This window comes from Protomyctophum bolini, assembly GCF_963924005.1.
Source record: "Protomyctophum bolini genome assembly, chromosome: 14".
In the NCBI taxonomy this organism is placed as follows: Eukaryota; Metazoa; Chordata; class Actinopteri; order Myctophiformes; family Myctophidae; genus Protomyctophum; species Protomyctophum bolini.
In genome coordinates, this window is record NC_137875.1 from 16559968 (window position 1) to 16581059 (window position 21092).

The 21092-nt window shown below is 43.6% G+C and overlaps 3 protein-coding genes and 1 long non-coding RNA gene across 4 annotated transcripts in view; 3 read left to right on the forward strand and 1 right to left on the reverse strand.

Annotated features, from left to right (window-relative positions):
* The window catches only part of LOC308328445, a 78040-nt gene that overhangs the window by 53459 nt on the left and 3489 nt on the right, over positions 1 to 21092 (forward strand). The window contains exon 2 of the long non-coding RNA XR_013965296.1: positions 4510 to 4579. This is a non-coding gene — a long non-coding RNA (uncharacterized lncRNA). The remainder of the gene's footprint in view (positions 1 to 4509; positions 4580 to 21092) is intronic.
* LOC308328278 (aly/REF export factor 2-like) lies at positions 6448 to 7149 on the reverse strand (the record flags this gene model as incomplete). Its single annotated transcript, XM_080782048.1, has 1 exon — positions 6448 to 7149. The coding sequence occupies one exon, from the start codon at positions 7147 to 7149 to the stop codon at positions 6448 to 6450; it is 702 nt and encodes a 233-aa protein (XP_080638174.1).
* Positions 8251 to 9600, forward strand: LOC308328435 (6-phosphofructo-2-kinase/fructose-2,6-bisphosphatase 3-like; the record flags this gene model as incomplete). The annotated part of the gene is made up of 1 exon (XM_080782252.1): positions 8251 to 9600. One exon carries the CDS (start codon positions 8251 to 8253, stop codon positions 9598 to 9600), a length of 1350 nt encoding a protein of 449 aa, XP_080638378.1.
* On the forward strand, positions 10916 to 14573 carry LOC308328279 (glyceraldehyde-3-phosphate dehydrogenase 2-like; the record flags this gene model as incomplete). Its single annotated transcript, XM_080782049.1, has 2 exons — positions 10916 to 10958; positions 13561 to 14573. The coding sequence occupies 2 exons, from the start codon at positions 10916 to 10918 to the stop codon at positions 14571 to 14573; spliced, it is 1056 nt and encodes a 351-aa protein (XP_080638175.1).

Sequence of the window (21092 nt, forward strand, 5' to 3'; positions counted from 1 at the left end):
TTTTCAGATGCGGGAGGCAAACGAATATCCCCGAAACACTGTTTTCAGATGCGTGAGGCAAACGGGTGTCCTTGAAACACTGTTTTCAGATGCGGGAGGCAAACGAATATCCCCGAAACACTGTTTTCAGATGCGGGAGGCAAACGAATATCCCCGAAACAGTGTTTTCAGATGCGGGAGGCAAACGAATATCCCTGAAACACTGTTTTCAGATGCGGGAGGCAAACGAATATCCCTGAAACAGTGTTTTCAGATGCGGGAGGCAAACAAATATCCCCGAAACAGTGTTTTTAGATGCGGGAGGCAAACGAATAACCCCGAAACAGTGTTTTCAGATGCGGGAGGCAAACAAATATCCCTGAAACACTGTTTTCAGATGCGTGAGGCAAACGGGTGTCCTTGAAACACTGTTTTCAGATGCGGGAGGCAAACTAATATCCCCGAAACAGTGTTTTCAGATGCGGGAGGCAAACTAATATCCCCGAAACAGTGTTTTCAGATGCGGGAGGCAAACGAATATCCCCGAAACACTGTTTTCAGATGCGGTAGGCAAACGAATATCCCCGAAACAGTGTTTCAGATGCGGGAGGCAAACGAATATCCCCGAAACACTGTTCTCAGATGCGGGAGGCAAACGAATATCCCCGAAACACTGTTTTCAGATGCGGGAGGCAAACGAATATCCCCGAAACAGTGTTTTCAGATGCGGGAGGCAAACGAATATCCCCGAAACACTGTTTTCAGATGCGTGAGGCAAACGGGTGTCCTTGAAACACTGTTTTCAGATGCGGGAGGCAAACGAATATCCCCGAAACACTGTTTTCAGATGCGGGAGGCAAACGAATATCCCCGAAACACTGTTTTCAGATGCGGGAGGCAAACGAATATCCCCGAAACACTGTTTTCATATGCGGGAGGCAAACGAATATCCCCGAAACAGTGTTTTCAGATGCGGGAGGCAAACGAATATCCCCGAAACACTGTTTTCAGATGCGTGAGGCAAACGGGTGTCCTTGAAACACTGTTTTCAGATGCGGGAGGCAAACGAATATCCCCGAAACACTGTTTTCAGATGCGGGAGGCAAACGAATATCCCCGAAACACTGTTTTCAGATGCGGGAGGCAAACGAATATCCCCGAAACAGTGTTTTCAGATGCGGGAGGCAAACGAATATCCCCGAAACAGTGTTTTCAGATGCGGGAGGCAAACGAATATCCCCGAAACAGGGTTTTCAGATGCGGGAGGCAAACGAATATCCCCGAAACAGTGTTTTCAGATGCGGGAGGCAAACGGGTGTCCTTGAAACACTGTTTTCAGATGCGTGAGGCAAACGGGTGTCCTTGAAATACTGTTTTCAGATGCGTGAGGCAAACGGGTGTCCTTGAAACACTGTTTTCAGATGCGTGAGGCAAACGGGTGTCCTTGAAACACTGTTTTCAGATGCGTGAGGCAAACGGGTGTCCTTGAAACAGTGTTTTCAGATGCGGGAGGCAAACGAATATCCCCGAAACAGTGTTTTCAGATGCGGGAGGCAAACGAATATCCCCGAAACAGTGTTTTCAGATGCGGGAGGCAAACGAATATCCCCGAAACACTGTTTTCAGATGCGGGAGGCAAACGAATATCCCCGAAACACTGTTTTCAGATGCGGTAGGCAAACGAATATCCCCGAAACAGTGTTTTCAGATGCGGGAGGCAAACGAATATCCCCGAAACACTGTTTTCAGATGCGGGAGGCAAACGAATATCCCCGAAACAGTGTTTTCAGATGCGGGAGGCAAACGAATACCCCCGAAACACTGTTTTCAGATGCGGGAGGCAAAACCATCATAGGGTGCTTCCCCAAACGGGTCCTTGCTCTAACAGTAAACGTTTATTTTGATGTATATTTATTTATACATTAAATAAAGCCCCAAAAGCTTAAAAGACACCACTGATAAAAACACTTAACAAACGTTAGCTTATTAAACAGATTGTAGCATAATAAAAGGTTTACCTTAGAATCTACAGTAGCAGTGTGCACAGCCAATTCGCCTAGTACCGCCTAGCAATCCACATCATTTCTCTTTGGAAATAAACACACGATAAAACAATTCCGATAAAAACGAAAGGTATATTAATGAACCATACAAATAAAAGTAATTTTTAAACGTACTTACAGAATTTACCAGTGACGAGAAAATAATAATATTGTCCGTAGAAATACTGCGAAATCAATGCACTGTGGATGGGCCGGAAGTGAAGAGACGGGGACTACAGAACCAGGAAGTCCCGTCTACTACATTGTGCAAAGGGAGAATTGGGGGAAAAAACAAAACAAATAAATGTCAACATAAAGTCAGGGTATGACACTGGACCTTTATAGGAACCTTACCTGTCATGTTTGACAATGTGTAGCTCAAACGATTCACAAATAACGTGAACCTCCGGGCAGCGACGTCCTTGCCTTGTTCACCGAACAAATCTAAAACTGTAATGCTGACGGTGGTGGAAAAAGTACTCAATTGTTTTACTTAAGTAAAAGTACCAATGATGCAATTTTGAACTACTTCGTTACAAGTAAACGTACGGAATTGAAAATGTATGAGTAAAAGTACAAAAGTATCGGCATAAAAATGTACTAAAAGTAGGCCTACTCATTGTGCAGAATTTCACAAGTTCAAAATGTGTTCAAAATCTATTGAAAATAGCAGATCTACAAGCTCACAATTCGTCGCAACGCTATTTTCAAATGGCTGAAAATGTAGGGTTGAAGTGGTTAATTTATGTTTTTTAAATCTCCAAAGTACATAGTTACTTTCCACCACTGAATGCTGATATGAACAAACTCAAATGAATGTACCAGTATCTCAACAAAGCAAAACAACTCTTCACAAACTGTCTTGGGACGAAAAACAAAAACAAAATGCTACTGTAACTTGCCGTGAAGCCAAACAGACAAACATGCCTTGCATACGTAGAAGACACATGAAGCATCTTCAGGCGAGTTGTACAACGTTCCAATCTAAAAAGTAGGCCTATTAAAGGGACCTTTAACAGAATAATGGCTACGTGCCACACCGTGATCAACACGTTACTGATGAGCAGAAATATGGGGTGGGGGACAACAAAAAATGGCAAGGTAAAGGCTCTGTAGTTGACAGAGATGGACTGGACTGGAATAAATGACTGGTGGGTCTGTTCCCAAAACAATAAATAACAATGCACAGCATGACAGTAGACAATAGAAAAATAAAAACCAAAGTTGTGGCTAAATGGACTGAATGGCTATACAGTATTGACGTAACAGTGTGAAATAAAACACTGAGGGGATATATATATATATATATATATATATATATATATATATATATATATCAATGTGAAGTGCTATACTGAAACAATGGAGGAAGAGTTTTTCTTCTTTGCTAAATAGAAAAAATAAATAATACAGAATACAAAGGGTTTGTCAGATGGGCAGACAAACCCTATTCGAACGCTATTCTATAATATTGGTGCCACACTAAAAAAGCAATACATTAAAAAATCACACTTGTGTGAAGTGAGGGGCGCGCTCTTATCATCATACATCACATTCCGTGCTCAGCCAATCAAAGCATCACAAATGTCAATAACTTTTGGCGTCTTCACTCGCCTGCCCTCACTTTTTATCCTCAATGTGTACTTTGCTCAGCCAATCAAATCATCACTATGGGGTGATCAGCCAATAAAAAAATCATCGTGCACACAAACGGCTAAAGCTGGGCATAGGAAAAAGATGGCTCCCTGTGAAGGTTTTGTCTTATTTTGATTCCAGTTTGGTCAGTATTGCAGCTTTCAATTCCTCAGGCACTGCAGGTCAGCAGCCTGTTGCCAATTCTCGAGTCCTAATGATTGGATGTAGGCACGCGTTTTATCTTCTGCATGGGTTTCTTGGCATTGGTCTTCAAGCTGAAAGGTGAAATTTGAACTCACACAATCAAAAAAATATGATTAATTTTGGTCGCAGTCTACAACCCTGCAGCTCCAAGCTGGCAGACTTTGTTGGCTTTGGGAAGCAATGTGGTGGTGGTATAGTCATTTGAGGCAGTGCACTTGAGTTAGTATTATATTAGACAACACAATAAACAAACAAAGCAAATATAAAAAAAATATTTAAGCCACTACATTTACACTACGTACTATATTTGCCATTTAAAAACCCAAGACGTAAAAGGGCATCGCAAAAAAAACTAAAATGTGGAGCCACAAGTTGGTCACGACGAGTCGCTGTGTCGAGTGATGCAAAGTCTACTTCAGCCGACTCAGCACTGTTCGCGTTACTGTTACCGATGCTGTAGCAGTCGTATCTCATATCCCCCTATATTCAACATTTTGCCCACGCTTCCAGTCAAACTTTTTACTTTTTTGGACATTCTCAAGAAGTCAGCCGTTTGCAATCTTGGGAAGTGAGAATCTGTTGACCAGGACAGGCAGTTATGAACACCCGCTTTGAATGTTATCAATCAGACCCTCTCCTTCATTTACAGGTCTAACGGGGGGCATTCAGTGGGGATGGAGCATGAACTTGAGATGGCACGCAAGACACAACGCTAAGAGGTAACACTGCACATACCTAATCTGGCCCTACAAACGGGCAGGACAAAAAGGGGAACAACACACATGGTAGCATATACTCACTCACTGATCTAGGACTAAAGACGGGCACAGCATAAGGGGCAGTATAACCATGTTGAAATAAGCGCTTCACGATAGCCCCCCTAGCTTGGGCCCTCAATGGCTATGAGATACAGGAGGGGAAAAGGAGGAAAAATAAAGACAACATGAAAGTAGGGATCGACCCCTCCCTCCCGCCCCAAAAAAACCAAAAACAATAAAGAAAACGAACAAAAAAAACTGTCCAGATTTGGTAGACTTGCGTCTCCTCGTCATTACTATACCTCCCGTCTAGCCAAATAGTCTCATCTCCCTGCCGCCACTGCCTCCCGTAAAGCCTGGTACAGACTCCGAACTTCCCCATCATCACTGCCTCCTATAGCCTCAAGTCTTGGATCTCCCCGACCTCTTCGTCTCGATCAACAGCTGGAAATATGGCCTCAAAGCAACAGCAGGCACACAGACAGGACGCACTTAAGAATGTTCAGTTACCCAACTCTACCAGTAACAGAATGTTCAGTTACCCAACTCTACCAGTAACGAAGCGCAGACACACAAATTATAGGGCTTTTAAATATCTCTTATTCTGCTCTGCCAATAACTCAAGCTAGCAACAGGTGGGGGCCTAACGACCGGCCAATTAACTAGTTGGCTGACTCTGTGACACATGCAAATCTTAGACAGGCCATGAGAGGGGATTTCATTCTCTAGCAAAACGGACCTGGAACGTCGAGTGGACTTTCAATTCAGCTGTTGGCTACTAAAAGCTCTCTGCTGGATGTTAGTTTATTATTATCATTGTTATTATTATGATGATTATTATCATTATGATTATTATGATTATTATTATTATTACGTGGTTGATTTGTACTGCAGGTTCCGACCTACCGGGGAAAGGAAGAGGTAACAGGGAAATCCTACACGCCTTATCCCACAGACAAAAATGTTTTAATGGCGTGGCTCTACAGAAAGCTATAGCCATGTTTAGGAGGGTCGGTCCATATCTGTCTGTGTTTGTCCGGTGCTAATCTTGCAAACTTCTGGACTGATCAGTGCCAAATTACTGTTTTCCTTCAAAGTCAGGTCAAAAACACAGTCGAATAATGGTGTGGGGGATCTCGGACGTCATGTGTCCAGACTGTGACCTCAATCACCTGTGACATTCTATGACACATCATGCATCCTATTTGTGCAAGGTTTCAGGCCCGTAAGGCTGACATTAACTTCCTTTATTATTAAATCAATCAAGTGTGAGCTAGTGTGTTTCGAGCTCCCTGTGCTCCGCCTGTTTGACTTCCATCTTGTTTCATGTCGCGGACACTCTGTCTCAAGACACTCATGTCTCAAGACTCTTTTGTGTCTCTCACCGCCTGCGCCCCCGTTGTGGTTTGTATGATTGTCGGCATTCCTGTATGTTGTTGCGTGCTGTGCTCCACCATGGCTTGAGTGGCAAACGTTTGGCGAAGGTCTGCATCGTGTTCTCTTCTGCCATGCAAGAATGTTGTTATCATGCACTTTTCGTAATTGGTCATGCATATAATGTAAATATTTAAGTACAAAACATGAAAAAAAAGTTAGTACTTGAGTTAGACTACTTGCAGTGTGCACGAGAATTAGGCGTTGATCAGTCCAGCAGTTTGCACGATCAGCTCCGGACGAACAATCACATGCACGCACACAGACAACCCTCTTACAGTTGGCTAGCGACCTTCCGAGCCACCCCAAGACACCCCAAGTGCAAAAATATCCGGCACATTTCAGCACTGTAACAACTGCCCTTCAAGGCAGGAAGATGACCAGGGACAATGGCTTCATCTCTTCGCAGGCCTCAAGGCATTGTATTCATCTAGCTCGGCATCAAGGGCCTCCGCAGAAAGCTGCTGTTTGTTGCTACCAGAACCGCCTGTACCTCCCCGGCCTGCGGATCCTCCGGCACCGTGACCTCCAGATGGTTTCTGCATGGCTACAAAGTTACCAACACGGTTCCTAATAATAGTTCCAACGCCTCTGCTCAGATCCTGCATGGGAGGCAGCCGCAGTATCTCAGGCTGTTTTGTCATGACGAGCTGTATGTTCATGGGGCGCCCGTTAAGTGGCACTCCGTTGTATTGTTTCATGGCCTTCAGGGCGTCTGCCCTTCTGTCAAAGTGGACATCCGCAGTGCTCAAACTCCTTCCAGACCGGTCATAATGAACGGCAGCCTTCTTCAAATTGCCAAACTCTGCAAACATTTCCTGGATATCTGCATCGGACACCCCAAAGTGTAGGTTCGTGACGAGGAGCTGCCCCCCAGTATCCACAACCAGTCCACTGGTGGCGCCAGGACTGCCGTTAAAGCTATTGTCGAATATGTCATGGTGCCACTTACCCGGAAGCTGTTTAGGTGGCCTGCTGTACGGCATTGGTCTGCCTTGACCATGTCGGTTCCTAAAGGGCCCGCCGGACCCGCCTACTCTGAAATCATCTCGGCCACTGCCTGAACGGGCACGACCATATCGCCAGGACATATCCATTTTATCGGCCATTATATGCAGATATAATGGTTACGTTCGAAATACAACAAACAATAGCTTGTTTGGGCACAATCAGATTGTGCCCGCTGTTCAAACGACTGTGTAAATGCAGACAGCAAATGTATGTGTAAATATACATACATTAACTAAAGGGTACTAATTTAATCACTTCATGCTGGAAGTCAATAAATAGGCCAGTGTGACGTAATATAAACGTAGCACAAACTACTTCCCAAATACATTCTACCGGCCAGACCCTACCTTGCTGTATAAACACCTCCAGAGATCTAAACTGTGTTCTACATTATGCAGATATGATATGATATCTATAACAAAGCTAGCACTTTGCCAGATGCTACATGTACTGTGGCATTATTAGTCAACGCTGCTCTTATTTTGAAGTCTGCCTATTCGAGGTTTATCTAAGATAATCCACATCTCTTTTGCTCCACTTGTAGGCAGGGGCTTGAGGGGCTTTTTTGTTTCATTTTTATACAGGTTTAATGTCTTTTTTACAGTAGGTCAATGTTCGTTTTAAAAACGCCATTGACAAAGAAGAGAAATTAATGTTTGTTTAGTCCCTAACACAAACATTAAATCCCATTAACAAATAAAGAGAACTTAATGTTTGTTTAGTCCCTAACACAAACATTAAAACCCATTAACAATAAAGAGAACTTAATGTTTGTTTAGTCCCTAACACAAACATTAAATCCCATTAACAAATAAAGAGAACTTAATGTTTGTTTAGTCCCTAACACAAACATTAAAACCCATTAACAATAAAGAGAACTTAATGTTTGTTTAGTCCCTAACACAAACATTAAATCCCATTTCCCGATAGTTCATTCATAATTTCATCTAGTTGAGCTTAGAGTTCAGATTTCTGGCGGACATTTTCTAACAAGGCAATGGAAGTCTGCTCAGAAGTCCATATTTGGGCAACGATTGTACTACATCTTTGTTACATCATGCCCACGGCATAGAGGCCTATAAACACTTCCAGCATTAAAAAAAAAGAAGATTCAAGACGTTCCTGTCTGCATTGAATTGAACTGACAAGCATTTGGATTATGCTTTTCCCCCTCCATCACATGAGGAATGCCAAGAGAGCTCACAAAGAATATTAGCCAAAAGATCTGGATTGCGTCTAATGATGACAAACCCCTGGTCCGCAGGAGATCCGGTTGGGGGCCACTCTTGGCTAAACCCCCCACTGTCTTGGTCATGGTTGGTCTTCCCGCTCGAGGCAAGACCTCCATTTCCAGAAAAATCACCCGTTACCTCAACTGGATTGGTATACCTACTAAGGTCTTCAATGTTGGAGAATATCGTAGGGAGGCAGTTAAGTACTACAGCTCCTATGACTTCTTCAAGCCTGAAAATGAGAGTGCTGTGAAAATCAGACAGAAATGTGCAATGAATGCATTAAGGGATGTCAAGTCCTATTTAACGGGGGGTGGTGGCCAGGTTGCAGTGTATGACGCGACCAACACCACAAGAGAAAGACGAGGGATGATCCTCCAGTTTGCCAGGGAAAATGGTTTCAGTATCTTCTTCAGCGAGTCGGTGTGCAATGATCCCAGTATTGTTGCGTCTACCATCGTAGACGTAAAGGTGTCTGGCCCAGACTACAAGAACACTACCAAAAAGGACGCCATTTTGGATTTCCAGAAGAGGATTGAATGTTACAAAGCGTGTTACCAACCTTTGGACCCTGATATTTATGACAGGGACCTGTCCTTCATCAAAGTGATCGACGTGGGCCGGCAGTTCATAGTCAACCGGATACAGGACCACGTCCAGAGTAAGATCGTGTACTACCTGATGAATGTGCATGTGCAGCCCCGCACCATCTACCTGTGTCGCCACGGTGAGAGCCTGGACAACCTGCAGGGGCGCCTGGGCGGAGACTCTGGCCTCTCGCCGCAGGGCGTAAAGTTTGCGGCCGCCCTGGCTCGGTTCGTGGAGGAGCGCAACCCGACGGATCTGAAGGTCTGGACGAGCCAGCTCCGTCGCTGCATCCAGACTGCCGAAGACCTGAACGTGCCCTACGAACAGTGGAACGCCCTGGACGAGTTATACGCCGGGGTGTGCGAGGAGATGACGTACGACGAGATGAAGGACAAATACTCAGAGGAGTTTGCGCTGAGAGACAAAGACAAGTACTACTACCGCTACCCCATGGGGGAGTCGTACCAGGACATGGTGCAGCGTCTGGAGCCAGTGATCCTGGAGCTGGAGAGGCAGGTGAACATCCTGGTCGTCTGCCACCAGGCCGTCATGCGCTGCCTGCTGGGGTACTTCCAGGACAAGAGCGCGGAAGAGATCCCCTACCTAAAGTGTCCTCTCCACACGGTGCTGGAGATCACCACTGCCGCCTATGGGTGGAAGGTGAAGACGATCTCGCTCGATGTGGAGGCGGTGAACACGCACAGAGACAGGCCATGAGAATGTGTAAATCGAGGAGTCGTCCACTGACATTTTGATCAGGGAGGAATAAGTGGGACTTTCTCTTTCTAACCAGCCAACATCTGCAGAAGCTCCTCCTCATCTGGTGTCCTTGTGACCATACTTAAATGAAGGAATAAAATAAAAACCCACACTGTTTTAAAGTTAATTAATTTATTATATTTTATTTATTAGTATCTTAAATGTTCTAGTTTTTATTTCATGACAAATGTATTCATTTTTTTCATAATTTCCATGTCAACTTATATTTATGTCATGACTCATGACACGCCAATCAACATGAAAATCTTTCAAACTTTTAGGGGTTTGAAAAAACGGGCATTCAGCCGCTACGCAGCCCTCAAATTCACTTACCTGGATTCTTGTATCCGTCTGACTGTGTCCCTTTTATGTCCATATGATCTCTGTATGTATCAGGGTATGTCCCATTTAGGTCCATATATGGAGATCCGTTTGGTTACATGGTTAAGTGATGGACCATATATATGACCATACATGGTTAGTTTATGGTTATGTCTGAGTCATATGGGCATTTAGCCATGAGAGAGTTGCGACAACTCCCTTCAGTTCATGGGGCCAGTCCAATGGCGGCTCAGTGCAGCTATCAAGGTCGGCTATATGGGGAGCCGAGTAGTTACAAAGTCCTGGACCGGAAGTTGACAGAATGCACTGGACTCGGCCAACAGCCCGGCTTTAATGATCTTAAATCCTTGTATTGGATCCCGGACAGGTATAGTTTTACTGAGGTTAGGGTTAGGTATAGTTTTACTGAGGTTAGGGTTAGGTATAGTTTTACTGAGGTTAGGGTTAGGTATAGTTTTACTGAGGTTAGAGTTAGGTATAGTTTTACTGAGGTTAGGGTTAGGTATAGTTTTACTGAGGTTAGCGGGTTAGGATTAGGGTTAGTTTAGGCATATAGTTGCAAAAACGAGAACTGTCAATCACAGCGACTACTGGCCAATCACAGCAGGGTTTGCCTAGAGCTGCAGTGGGGTCCATATCTGCAGGTCTGAAGTCACCAGCTCCTCTGCTGTCAATCAACCCATTACCTGACTCCACCTCCATCCAATCATAACCACATGCTGTCTATAACAGGCTTGGTGCCAGAGCCATAGAGTTCACTTTATGGGGCCAGTCCAATGGTGGCTCTTCTACATTCTATTGGTTTGTCCATTCAAATAGGGACAACCGGATGTTTACGGAATGCATTGGAGGCTACATGGGCTCGTGCGAGTACATGAAACACGTGACCAGGCTGTTTTCTGCCCCCTCAATATCGCAACTCTTCTATTAGATGGCTCTGCTTGGTCCTACCCCGGCTCTCATTCTGAGCCGGGGTAGGCTCATTCTCATTCTGTACTGGTTCAATAACTCCATAGAAATGTTTTCAGAATTTAAGTACATGTATAAAGAAAATAAGAGGAAAGTATACGTATTGCATACAAGGTATACACAACGAGTTCATGTAGTATACTGTACTGTACGTAAATATTCCCAAAGAGGTAAATATTGCATATACAGAAGGTGAATATCGTACTGCATGCATTACAAAAAAGTCATACCCATGTGAAGTGAGGGGCGCTCTTATCATCCTACATCATCATAACGTAAAATAGACGCTATGCCTATTTGCTCAGACACTATGACATATAATTCACCATCCATTGTCAATGGGAATTTAATGTTTGTGCAAGACGAAAATGTACACTAATAGCTTAATATAGGAGGGGACAGATTAAGGGAAATATTCAATAAATGATGTTCAGTTGTACACCATCATTACCATCCACAATAACAGGAGAATAATATAACTTTCTGCTATAGTAGACCATTTAAATAACTTGCTTTTATCTAAGTCGAACTCGTACGATTTGTTACACACATTACTGCAGTAACAATATAATTGGCAATTGCCTCAAAAACAAGTATGCTCACAGACATTGCGTCTTGAGACTTGGAGATAGATGAATAATTCATATAAGATAACACTCTGCTAGAAGAACATTGCAGACATGCATTCTCTTCCTGATTCTGACAACAAACATCCTTTCTAGACAAGAAGTGTAACTGGATGATTGTACATGCAACTGCCAGAAGGGGGCGACAAAACAACAATTCAGACCTAAACACATTCCTTTGACCTGTCAACCCAGAGCAACCTTTGAATATCTAGTATGCAGAGAGAGACGAATACTTAACTGTCACAAAGTACTCAAATGTTTTACTTAAGTAAAAGTATAAATACTGCAATGTAGATGTGCTTTGTAACAAGTAGAAGTCCCATATTCAAAAAGTACTAAGTTGAGTGAGAGTACAAAAGTATCGGGTGTGCAAAATCTTTTGAAAATAGCAGATCTACAAGCTCACAATGCGTTGTATCGTGACACATTGTGATCTGCTATTTTCAAATGGCCGAAATGTATAGGGTTGAAGTGGTTAATGTATGTTTTCTAATCAAAAACAAAATCTCATGTTTAAACTAAGCTGTAGTTCCCGACATGCGTGGCCGGTTAAAACTAAGCCGTAGCTCCCGACATACGTGGCCGGTTAAAACTAATCTGTGGCAGGTTAAAACTAACCCGTGGCTTCCTGTGAGGTTAGGTTTAGGGTTGGGTTTTGGGTAGGGTGTCAGACTAATGCCTGTCGGACAAAACACATGTTAAGCACGTATGTGTTGCCACGTATGTATTTTTGAACAATGGTTTGGTTAGAGTAGATGGGTAAGCAGCCTTTTGTTTTCACTATACTAGTTTACAACTCACGTTAGTTTGTCTGTCTTTGTTTTCCCTGTGCTTCCTTTGTTATTTTGGCAACATCCGCATCTGGTATAGTTGTTTTTGTTCATGCCCTGTGCATATTGTTTGAAATTTGATCTCCTTTATTTGGACCTCATGGTCAACAGCCCGGTAATTCCATCTTTATGTTACAAACTCAACCCTAGACATTTAAAAGGGTTTTGTAACACCATTCCACATAAATGTGTTTTTCTTTTAAAACTTATCGAAATACTTTTCAGTCTCAATTGTCTCAGGCAATAACATGGATATGTAATTCAATGAAATATACATCAATAGATTAACATATTTTGCACTTGTGTCTCTCTCTCTCGCTTTCTCTCTCTCACACACACACACACACACACACACACACACACACACACGTACGTACACAATTTTACTGATACAAACGTTTTTGACTTTGACTGTCAAAACAATGTTGAATAAATGCAGCTTTGAGTGTGATTTGAAGGAGTGTGATTTCACTCATAAAATGTAATGGCAAGTTCAACTTATTGTGTGATACACAGTTCTCCAGTTAGACCTGTCTGCCACTTCAAGGTGGAGCCTTGGTTTTAAAATGTTGTCAATAAATGTCCAATGTATAGATACCGGTAGGCCTACAAGAGCTTTCGTTTAAAAGTTGCAACTAAAATCCATCATAATTTGGATTTATTCCAAGCCATCAGTTTAGGTGAGGGAGTGCATTGTTACAACAGTAGCAAGTTGTTACTTGCTTTTATGAGATACAATAATTTAAGTTTGTTCATACCAGCATCAACATTGAACAAAGTTTATCTCTCCTAGATGCTTGTCCAGAGTTAACAGCAAGTTTAATTTGCCATTAAAACATTCATACATCACAGACCACTAAATATTTCCTCAGCCATGACTGAACTTTAGTTTCCTTTCTGTTGTTTCCCCCCACCATTAAAACATAACACAAATTAACATTGGCATTGCTATTGGGAATCTTTCATGAATTACTTACTTATTTGGTAATCACAAAAGTGAAGTTCCACACTACCATTGTAGCTGTCCAGAAGTCCATATTTGGGCAGCCGTTTGTTCTACGTCTGTGTTACATCATGCCTATTCTACATAATTCATTTTCATTGAGTCGTCCACCTCAGAAATCTTATAACTGTAAATCACCCAACAGCAATCATGGACCTCAACGTTGGAATCAACGGCTTTGGCCGTATAGGTCGTCTGGTTTTGAGGTCTTGCCTCCAAAGAGATATCAAAGTTTTGGCCGTCAACGATCCCTACATTGACCTCCAGTACATGGCCTACATGTTCAAGTATGACTCCACCCACGGACGTTACCATGGCGAGGTCAACCACCAGGACGGAAAGCTCATTGTCGACGGGAACGTCATACACGTGTTTCAGTGCATGAAAGCACAGGACATCCCCTGGCATGCCGCTGACGTGAACTACGTCGTCGAGTCCACCGGCGTCTACGTCAGTCTGAAGCGGGCCACCGCTCACATGACGGGCGGAGCAAAGCGTGTGCTAATCTCTGCCCCCTCCCCCGACGTCCCCATGTTCGTTATGGGAGTCAACGAAGACCAATACGACCCCGCCACCATGACCATAGTCAGCAACGCCTCCTGCACCACCAACTGCCTGGCTCCCCTGGCGAAGGTCATCCACGACAATTTTGAAATCGAGGAGGCCCTGATGACCACCGTGCACGCGTACACGGCCACGCAGAAGACCGTGGACGGTCCCAGCACCAAGGTGTGGCGCGACGGGCGGGGCGCCCAGCAGAACATTATACCCGCGACCACCGGAGCTGCCAAGGCCTTGGGGAAAGTCATCCCCGCGCTCAACGAGAAGTTGACGGGCATGGCCTTCCGGGTTCCCGTGGCCGACGTGTCCGTCGTGGACCTGACGTGCCGTCTGAAAAAATCCGCCACCTACGAAGAGATCAAGGAAGCGGTGAAGCTGGCTTCGGAAGGCCCTCTGCAGGGTATACTGGGGTACACCGAGGACCAGGTGGTGTCGTCTGACTTTATCGGTGACACGCACTCCTGCATCTTTGACGCCGATGCCGGAATCTCCCTCAACGGAAATTTTGTCAAACTCATTGCCTGGTACGACAATGAGTTTGGCTACAGCCACCGTGTGGCCGACCTGCTACTGTACATGCACTCCAAGGAGCCGTAGGCAGCCACTTCCTACCACCTCCTGAAGCTGAAAGATTCATCAGAAACAAATCAGACACTTGACAAGACTGTCCACCCCAATATGGCAGGACTAGAGGTGGTTGAAGCAATTCCCTGCAGACTGGAACAACAATAAGGAGTTGTATGTTCTACCAAGGCAACCATGGCACCAGCCAATGCATGCCTAACCTGACATGAACCCTATAGCGTCCCTATTCTGGGGGCAAACATTCGCAGAAAATAGTCGATCTATAAGCACACAGTGCATCGCAAAACGCATGTATGATGCTCAGGCACGTAATTGCTGACCAGAGGTGAGAACACCAGCTCCCGCCGTTTCGGGAGAGACCAACAGGGAGGGAGGAAGGCAGAGAAGAGTTGGGGAGATGGAAAAGGTGAGGAAAAGATTGAGAGGCAACAGAGAAGATCTTCCTCTCGCAGGACGCACTCCTGGGATACAGCCACAACGGCCGGATCCCATGATTCCTAGTGTTTCTCAACCTTTTTTAAAATTCAAGTACCACCAGTTTAGTGTGCACGGATCCCCATTTGATACCGTACCAAATCCTCAGTGGTAATTTAACTGAGGGTTTACAAGTTCAGAGCCAGTTCTCTCTAGACTACCTGTCACCTTCAGGCTGTGACGAAGGCCACATACACCTCGAACCCCACTTCCACCAGTTTAGATCTGCCACCATCTTGGAGGGTCGCTCAGATAACAGCCTGTACCTACTCAGACAAAAATGAAAGAGAAATGGAATTCCGAGTGGAAAGAGAGAATGGAATGAGTTAGCAGGCAATGTCTCAAATGTCCACTTCTATTGATGCTGTCATTTAGTTCGTTAGTAAAAGTTTTGTTATAGTAACAGTTGTGTTATGGGATGTAATTTTTTAACAAGTAAAGTCAAATGGACTTGAACGAATGTTAATATACGACGCACGCACGTGTGCATGCACACGCATGCACGTGCACGCGCGCACACGCACACTGACATTCTGAATTAACGTTTTTTTTATTTCTGCTTTGATCCATTCATAAGTTGGATAAATAAATTAGTCACTCCAACATGGTGAAGGAGCGAAGGAGACGAGTAACGGACCACTTGAGCGCCGTCTCTTGGTCTGGAACCTCTTTGCATGTAGCAACGATGCTTAATTTAGGGTGAAAACTGGTACACAAAATGGTCGATGTCCAAATATGCTTACCGTTGCTAGTAAGTACATTTTTATTTATAAAAATGTAATATACTTCTCGAAACAAGGTTACAAAGTGCTGAACATAGGTATAGGTATAGTGTGTTGCATGTCTGTGGATAAATGAGCAAACCACTGGACCACTCAATGGCACATCTATTGTTGCACACTGCCAATTAGCCATTCTTTTTAGTTTTTATTTATGTCTTTTGTTTACTAATTTATGTAATTATGAATTGTTTAATATTTAAGTAATTAAATTGTGTCAACTGCGTGCAGATGGGCTGGCCCTGTCTGGACGGAGTCTGCTAAACCCACACACCTGGCAGGGAATGGGGCACTCGGAGAAGAATAACTATTACCCACTCTGAAGCCTCAGCTATGATGCTTGTCATTAGCTGAGTCATACCAACATTTAATTCCACATACATGTATTTGTACTAATAGCTAATGTTAAATCTGAATGTTTTTTTCTTTTTATTGCATTTCTGTTGTATTTTTGACAGGACAGTGAACAGAGAGACAAGAAGGGCAGGAAGGAGAGGGGGATGCCATGCAGTAACATGTCTTGGGTCCGATTCGAACCCGGGTCAGCTACGGTAAGGACTATAATATAACCTTATTTATGTTGTTACAGGCACTCTAGCCTGAGCTAATGTGTTATAGGTTTCTGGTCTAGAGGGGTGGGTCGCGGCTGAGATTTCCCCACGCCCTGATTGGTATCACTGATCTGTCCGTCACCCTCCTCTCCTCCCCCAGTGCAGCGCTACTTCACATCTTTTGGAGGGACGCCCACCTGGAAGAGTTGACTCCCACTTCTAGACCATAGCGGCCAATGCGTTCCCCCAGGCTTTCATTTTTTGCGCCGACGAAAATGAAAGCCTGGGTACCGAGGCTACAGGTACTCTTACTCAGTGAGTCTAGGCAGCACCCTTTATGCTTAGTCAATGTTTAGCTTTTTGAGTAGCGCTAGCCTCTTCAATGCATGGCTTTTGACGATTATGTTTAAGGGCCTCCTATGCCCATGGCTTTGTGTGTTTGTGTGTACCCCTTTGTTTGGCTGAGAACGGAATGTGATGTACGTATATGATGACCAGATCGCCTCTCACTTTTAGTACTTTAGTTTGTTTAGAGCACTTAATTATGACGTAAATCGTTTGCCAGGCAAGTCTATGGACTTTGAGGATATTACAATGTTTGTCTAGAGATCTTTAGAGAACACTTTGAGCCAGCCAAGTATGGACTTCCATGTTTGTTTAAAGCACTTATGACCTAAATAATTTGCCGCCCAAGTCTATGGACTTTAATGTTTGTTTAAGGCACTGAATGACGGTGTAAGACGTCATGTGGCCACACTTCACACGAGTGTGATTTAATTTATTGGACAATAATGCAGAGAGACAGGAAAGCGTGATCACATTGTTTTTGAGGGGCGCTCCTATGTCCAGCTTTTAGTATGCGTGTAAGCACAAACATTAAATGCCATTGATAATGAATGGCCATTTTTTTGACATTCTTATCGAGGGTAACAGCATTCAGGTAGTATCAGAATCTAAATATCTTGGAATCACACTAGACTCAAACTTGACATTTAAAGAACATTTAAAATTTAGCCAATACAATCAAATTAAATCCATCTAATTTCAGACACATAAGACCATATCTCAAAACAGAGAACAGACGCAGCTAAACTCTTCATGCATGCTATGATTTTTTCCACACATAACATACTGTTTCACAACCTGGTCACAGACAAATCAGTCATCTTTAAAACCTATAGGATCACTTTACAAACAGACATTAAAAACCTTGACCAAAAGCCCAACCGTTACCACCATTGCCATATAGTTCAAAAGTATTTAGTTTTGACAGCTTCAAACATTTTGCAGATGGTTGTCTCATTTTTGAGTGGTGCAAACACTCCAAGGAACAGCAATGTCCGTGTTCACCTATCTATGTGTCCGCCTATGTGACTATGAGCACCATTATGACTATTAGTACCAGTAGGGGCGCTGTTGTGCCAGAAACGGAGAGAGAGATAGTGCTGCACTGTTGCCTGCTAATGAGAGAGAGAGAGAGAGAGAGAGAGGAGGGGGGGAATTAAAAAACTTCAGTGCACTGTGCCTACACATGTTGCGACCAAAGTGTTGTCATGACCAAAAATCATGACAACAAACACAATATTTTGTGCCGATCAAATAATTTGAAAGAAGAAAATAAAGGCATAAGGATATGATACAACAGTACGTCCTCCCGGTGGGGGCTCCTCACTGGCAGGTGAGTCAGTATAGGATAAAACAGTACATCCTCCCGATGGGGGCTCCTCACTGGCAGGTGAGTCAGTATAGGATACAATAGTACGTCCTCCCGGTGGGGGCTCCTCACTGGCAGCCTGGCAGGTGAGTCAGTATAGGATACAACAGTATGTCCTCCCGGTGGGGGCTCCTCACTGGCAGGTGAGTCAGTATACTACAGCAGTGACAACACATAAATGTTTGTGTGGGGGGGGGGGATACACCGGCATAACGACTACATTGGGGAGAAACGGGGGGTAAAATAATTTGCTACTTGAAAATCATCAATACAATATTCAATCAAGCTAACGTACTAGGAATGCACAGTATTGACATCGCATTTTTACTGACGGTTTCCAGTAGCTTTAATATTGGTTTTCATGTCATGACTATGAATTGAATACCCATGCAGGACCTGAATGGAAACAAGACCAAAAGGACTTTTTACTTGCCCTTTTACCCTTTATCTCTAAACTATTTTTTACAAATAGTTCTACAAGCTCACAACGTGTCGATGTAGATCAACTAGTTGAACTATTTTAAAATGTTTAAAACAAAAGTTGTGACAAGGAGTAAGGGGTGGACGGTGGCGATATAGATACTGTAGGGCCCTAAGTGTTTGATTGTACTGTTTACATTCTGATCCTATCACTAGCAGGTCTGTACCGCTTATATGTGGTTATACTGTAACACTAATATACAATTAACAACTAATACAACATACAACTAATACAATATACATTACAACAATATACAACTAATACAATATACAACTGAATAACAAAAAAGACATTGCATGGATGCACCTGGGACGTATCCTCAGTGATGTTTCCTGACATGACATGAAAACGAAAATTAAAAAAATAACTCCAATGACTTAGCCTCGGACAGAAACAGTCACATCTAACCTGATCAATGTGACTTAAAGTTGCAATTAATATGATTGATTATTAGCTGATATGATCATTAATATGTGTTTATTATTATGAGATCAATACACCAAATTAATTTAGGCACATGTTTGTGAGCCTGTGGAAAGCTGTGCCCGCAGTTCCACCACAGCCGGCGGGGGACGAGATTGATGCAAGACTGGTTCATGCACTTTCCCCAGGCTAGTAACGTTAGAAAATAAAAACTACTAACTAACTAACTTGATATTTTATGAATCACATTAACTATAGAGCCATAAATTAAATAAAAATCTATTTGTCTGCACTTATTTTTTACAGCTTATAAGCAACTCAACTGCTTTTGAATTGGCTCTAAACTGTTGAGAGCCGTGCATATATGTACAATATAACTCCATAGATTGATTACTTTATAAACAGTTAAAAAAGCACAGGAATGTAGCCTATAGTTCAATACAAGGTCTGCTAAGAGGATTTTATAACCCAAGAAAGCACTATGGCTTGTTTCCATTAGGGTAACTCATAGGGTCCTTCATATTAAATTCATCTTATGCACCTCATAATTGTAAAGTGCAATTACAATAATTGAATTTGTGTTTATTATTATGTACTAATACTTCCGGTTCAACAACCACGTCACAGGGTCCTGAATTTGTAGTTTTTTGTAGTTTTCGCGTGGCAAGGTTTACAGAGGTGCCCAAGAACATGCCGGCAGGAAATGCTTTGACCCATGTGGTTTTTAACATGGTTCAACATTGGTGAACTTTGTCCGGGCGTCAACCAATAGGAAATAAGTGTCGTGGTTGACCCCCCCCCCCCCCCCCCCCCCTTGCAGGTTTGTAATTTGATGTTTTTTCGCCCATCTCTGCTCCCATGGTGGTCCCGCTGTACCCAAATATGGTTGACACCATATTTGGGCACAGCAGGTGTTGTAACACTACTCGTGAGACAGATACCGTGAGACTCTAAAAGTGTGTCTTCAGAGAGCTGTTCAATGTTCCCACCTCGCACCTTTGACAAGATGTCTGATTTGGAAAAGATCATTGACGGTCCCAAACCACAGGTTCGACTGCGGATGGAGGAAGTCATTGTCCAGACCATCGTCACAAGAGAGAATAAGCTCATGGTGGAAAATGCCAAACTGAAGATAGACATCGAGGAACTGAGAAGAGTGCTGTTGGAGAAAGAGATGGGGCGGAGAGTGAGAGACGTGGCTGTGGAAAATGCCCAACTGAAGAAAGACATTGAGGCACTGAAAAATAAGCTGTTGGAGAAGGAGAAAAGGAAACCCGCTTTGAATGATCACCAGTAGGTTACTTACTGGAGCCCTATTGCCTGCCATTAGGATTTTGAGGTGGGGGTAAATGGTGCATTTATATAGCGCCTTTATCCAAGGCGCTTTACATAGATGTGCATTACATTCACCCATTCACACACACACATTATTCATACACCTTTACATAGATTGTGCATTACATTCACCCATTCACACACACATTCATAAACCGATGGTGGTGGAAACCATGCAAGGCACCAACCAGCACATCATGAGCAATTAGGGGTTCAGTGTCTTGCTCAAGGACACTTCGACACTAACTCTGGGGGAGCCCGGGTTCGAACTGGCAACCTTGCGGTTACCATCCAGCCACTCTACCACCGGCCTGTCCTACACCAAGGATCGGCTCTGAGCCCTTTCTTGTTTTCTTGAGAAGAGGAATGAAAGTCAACAGGAGTGAGACAGAATATGTGTCTCTGAACGAGAACAGAGAACAGTGGGAAGAGGGGTGAAGAAGAGGTGGAACGGATGTGTTGGGAGTGATTTATGACGTTATGGGTTCCAGCAAGAGTGAGAGGGAGGATGTAGAAGACAGCTTTGAGAGCAGCCATGCATCATGCTGTTGTTGAATGTGCACCAAAACCACCAGTCCTCGACCCCTCTGCTGCTGCATCTGCCAGTGAGTAAGCGCCAAACCAGGTCGGTGACAGGATAATTGGGGCTATAAAAGCGTGCTGTGTGAACCACTGTGATTGTGGTCAGAGGTGAATTGTCAGTGAATTCATGGAAATGGACGACCCCTGAATTTATGTATGTAACTTATTTTTTTATGAGTACAATGTAATTCG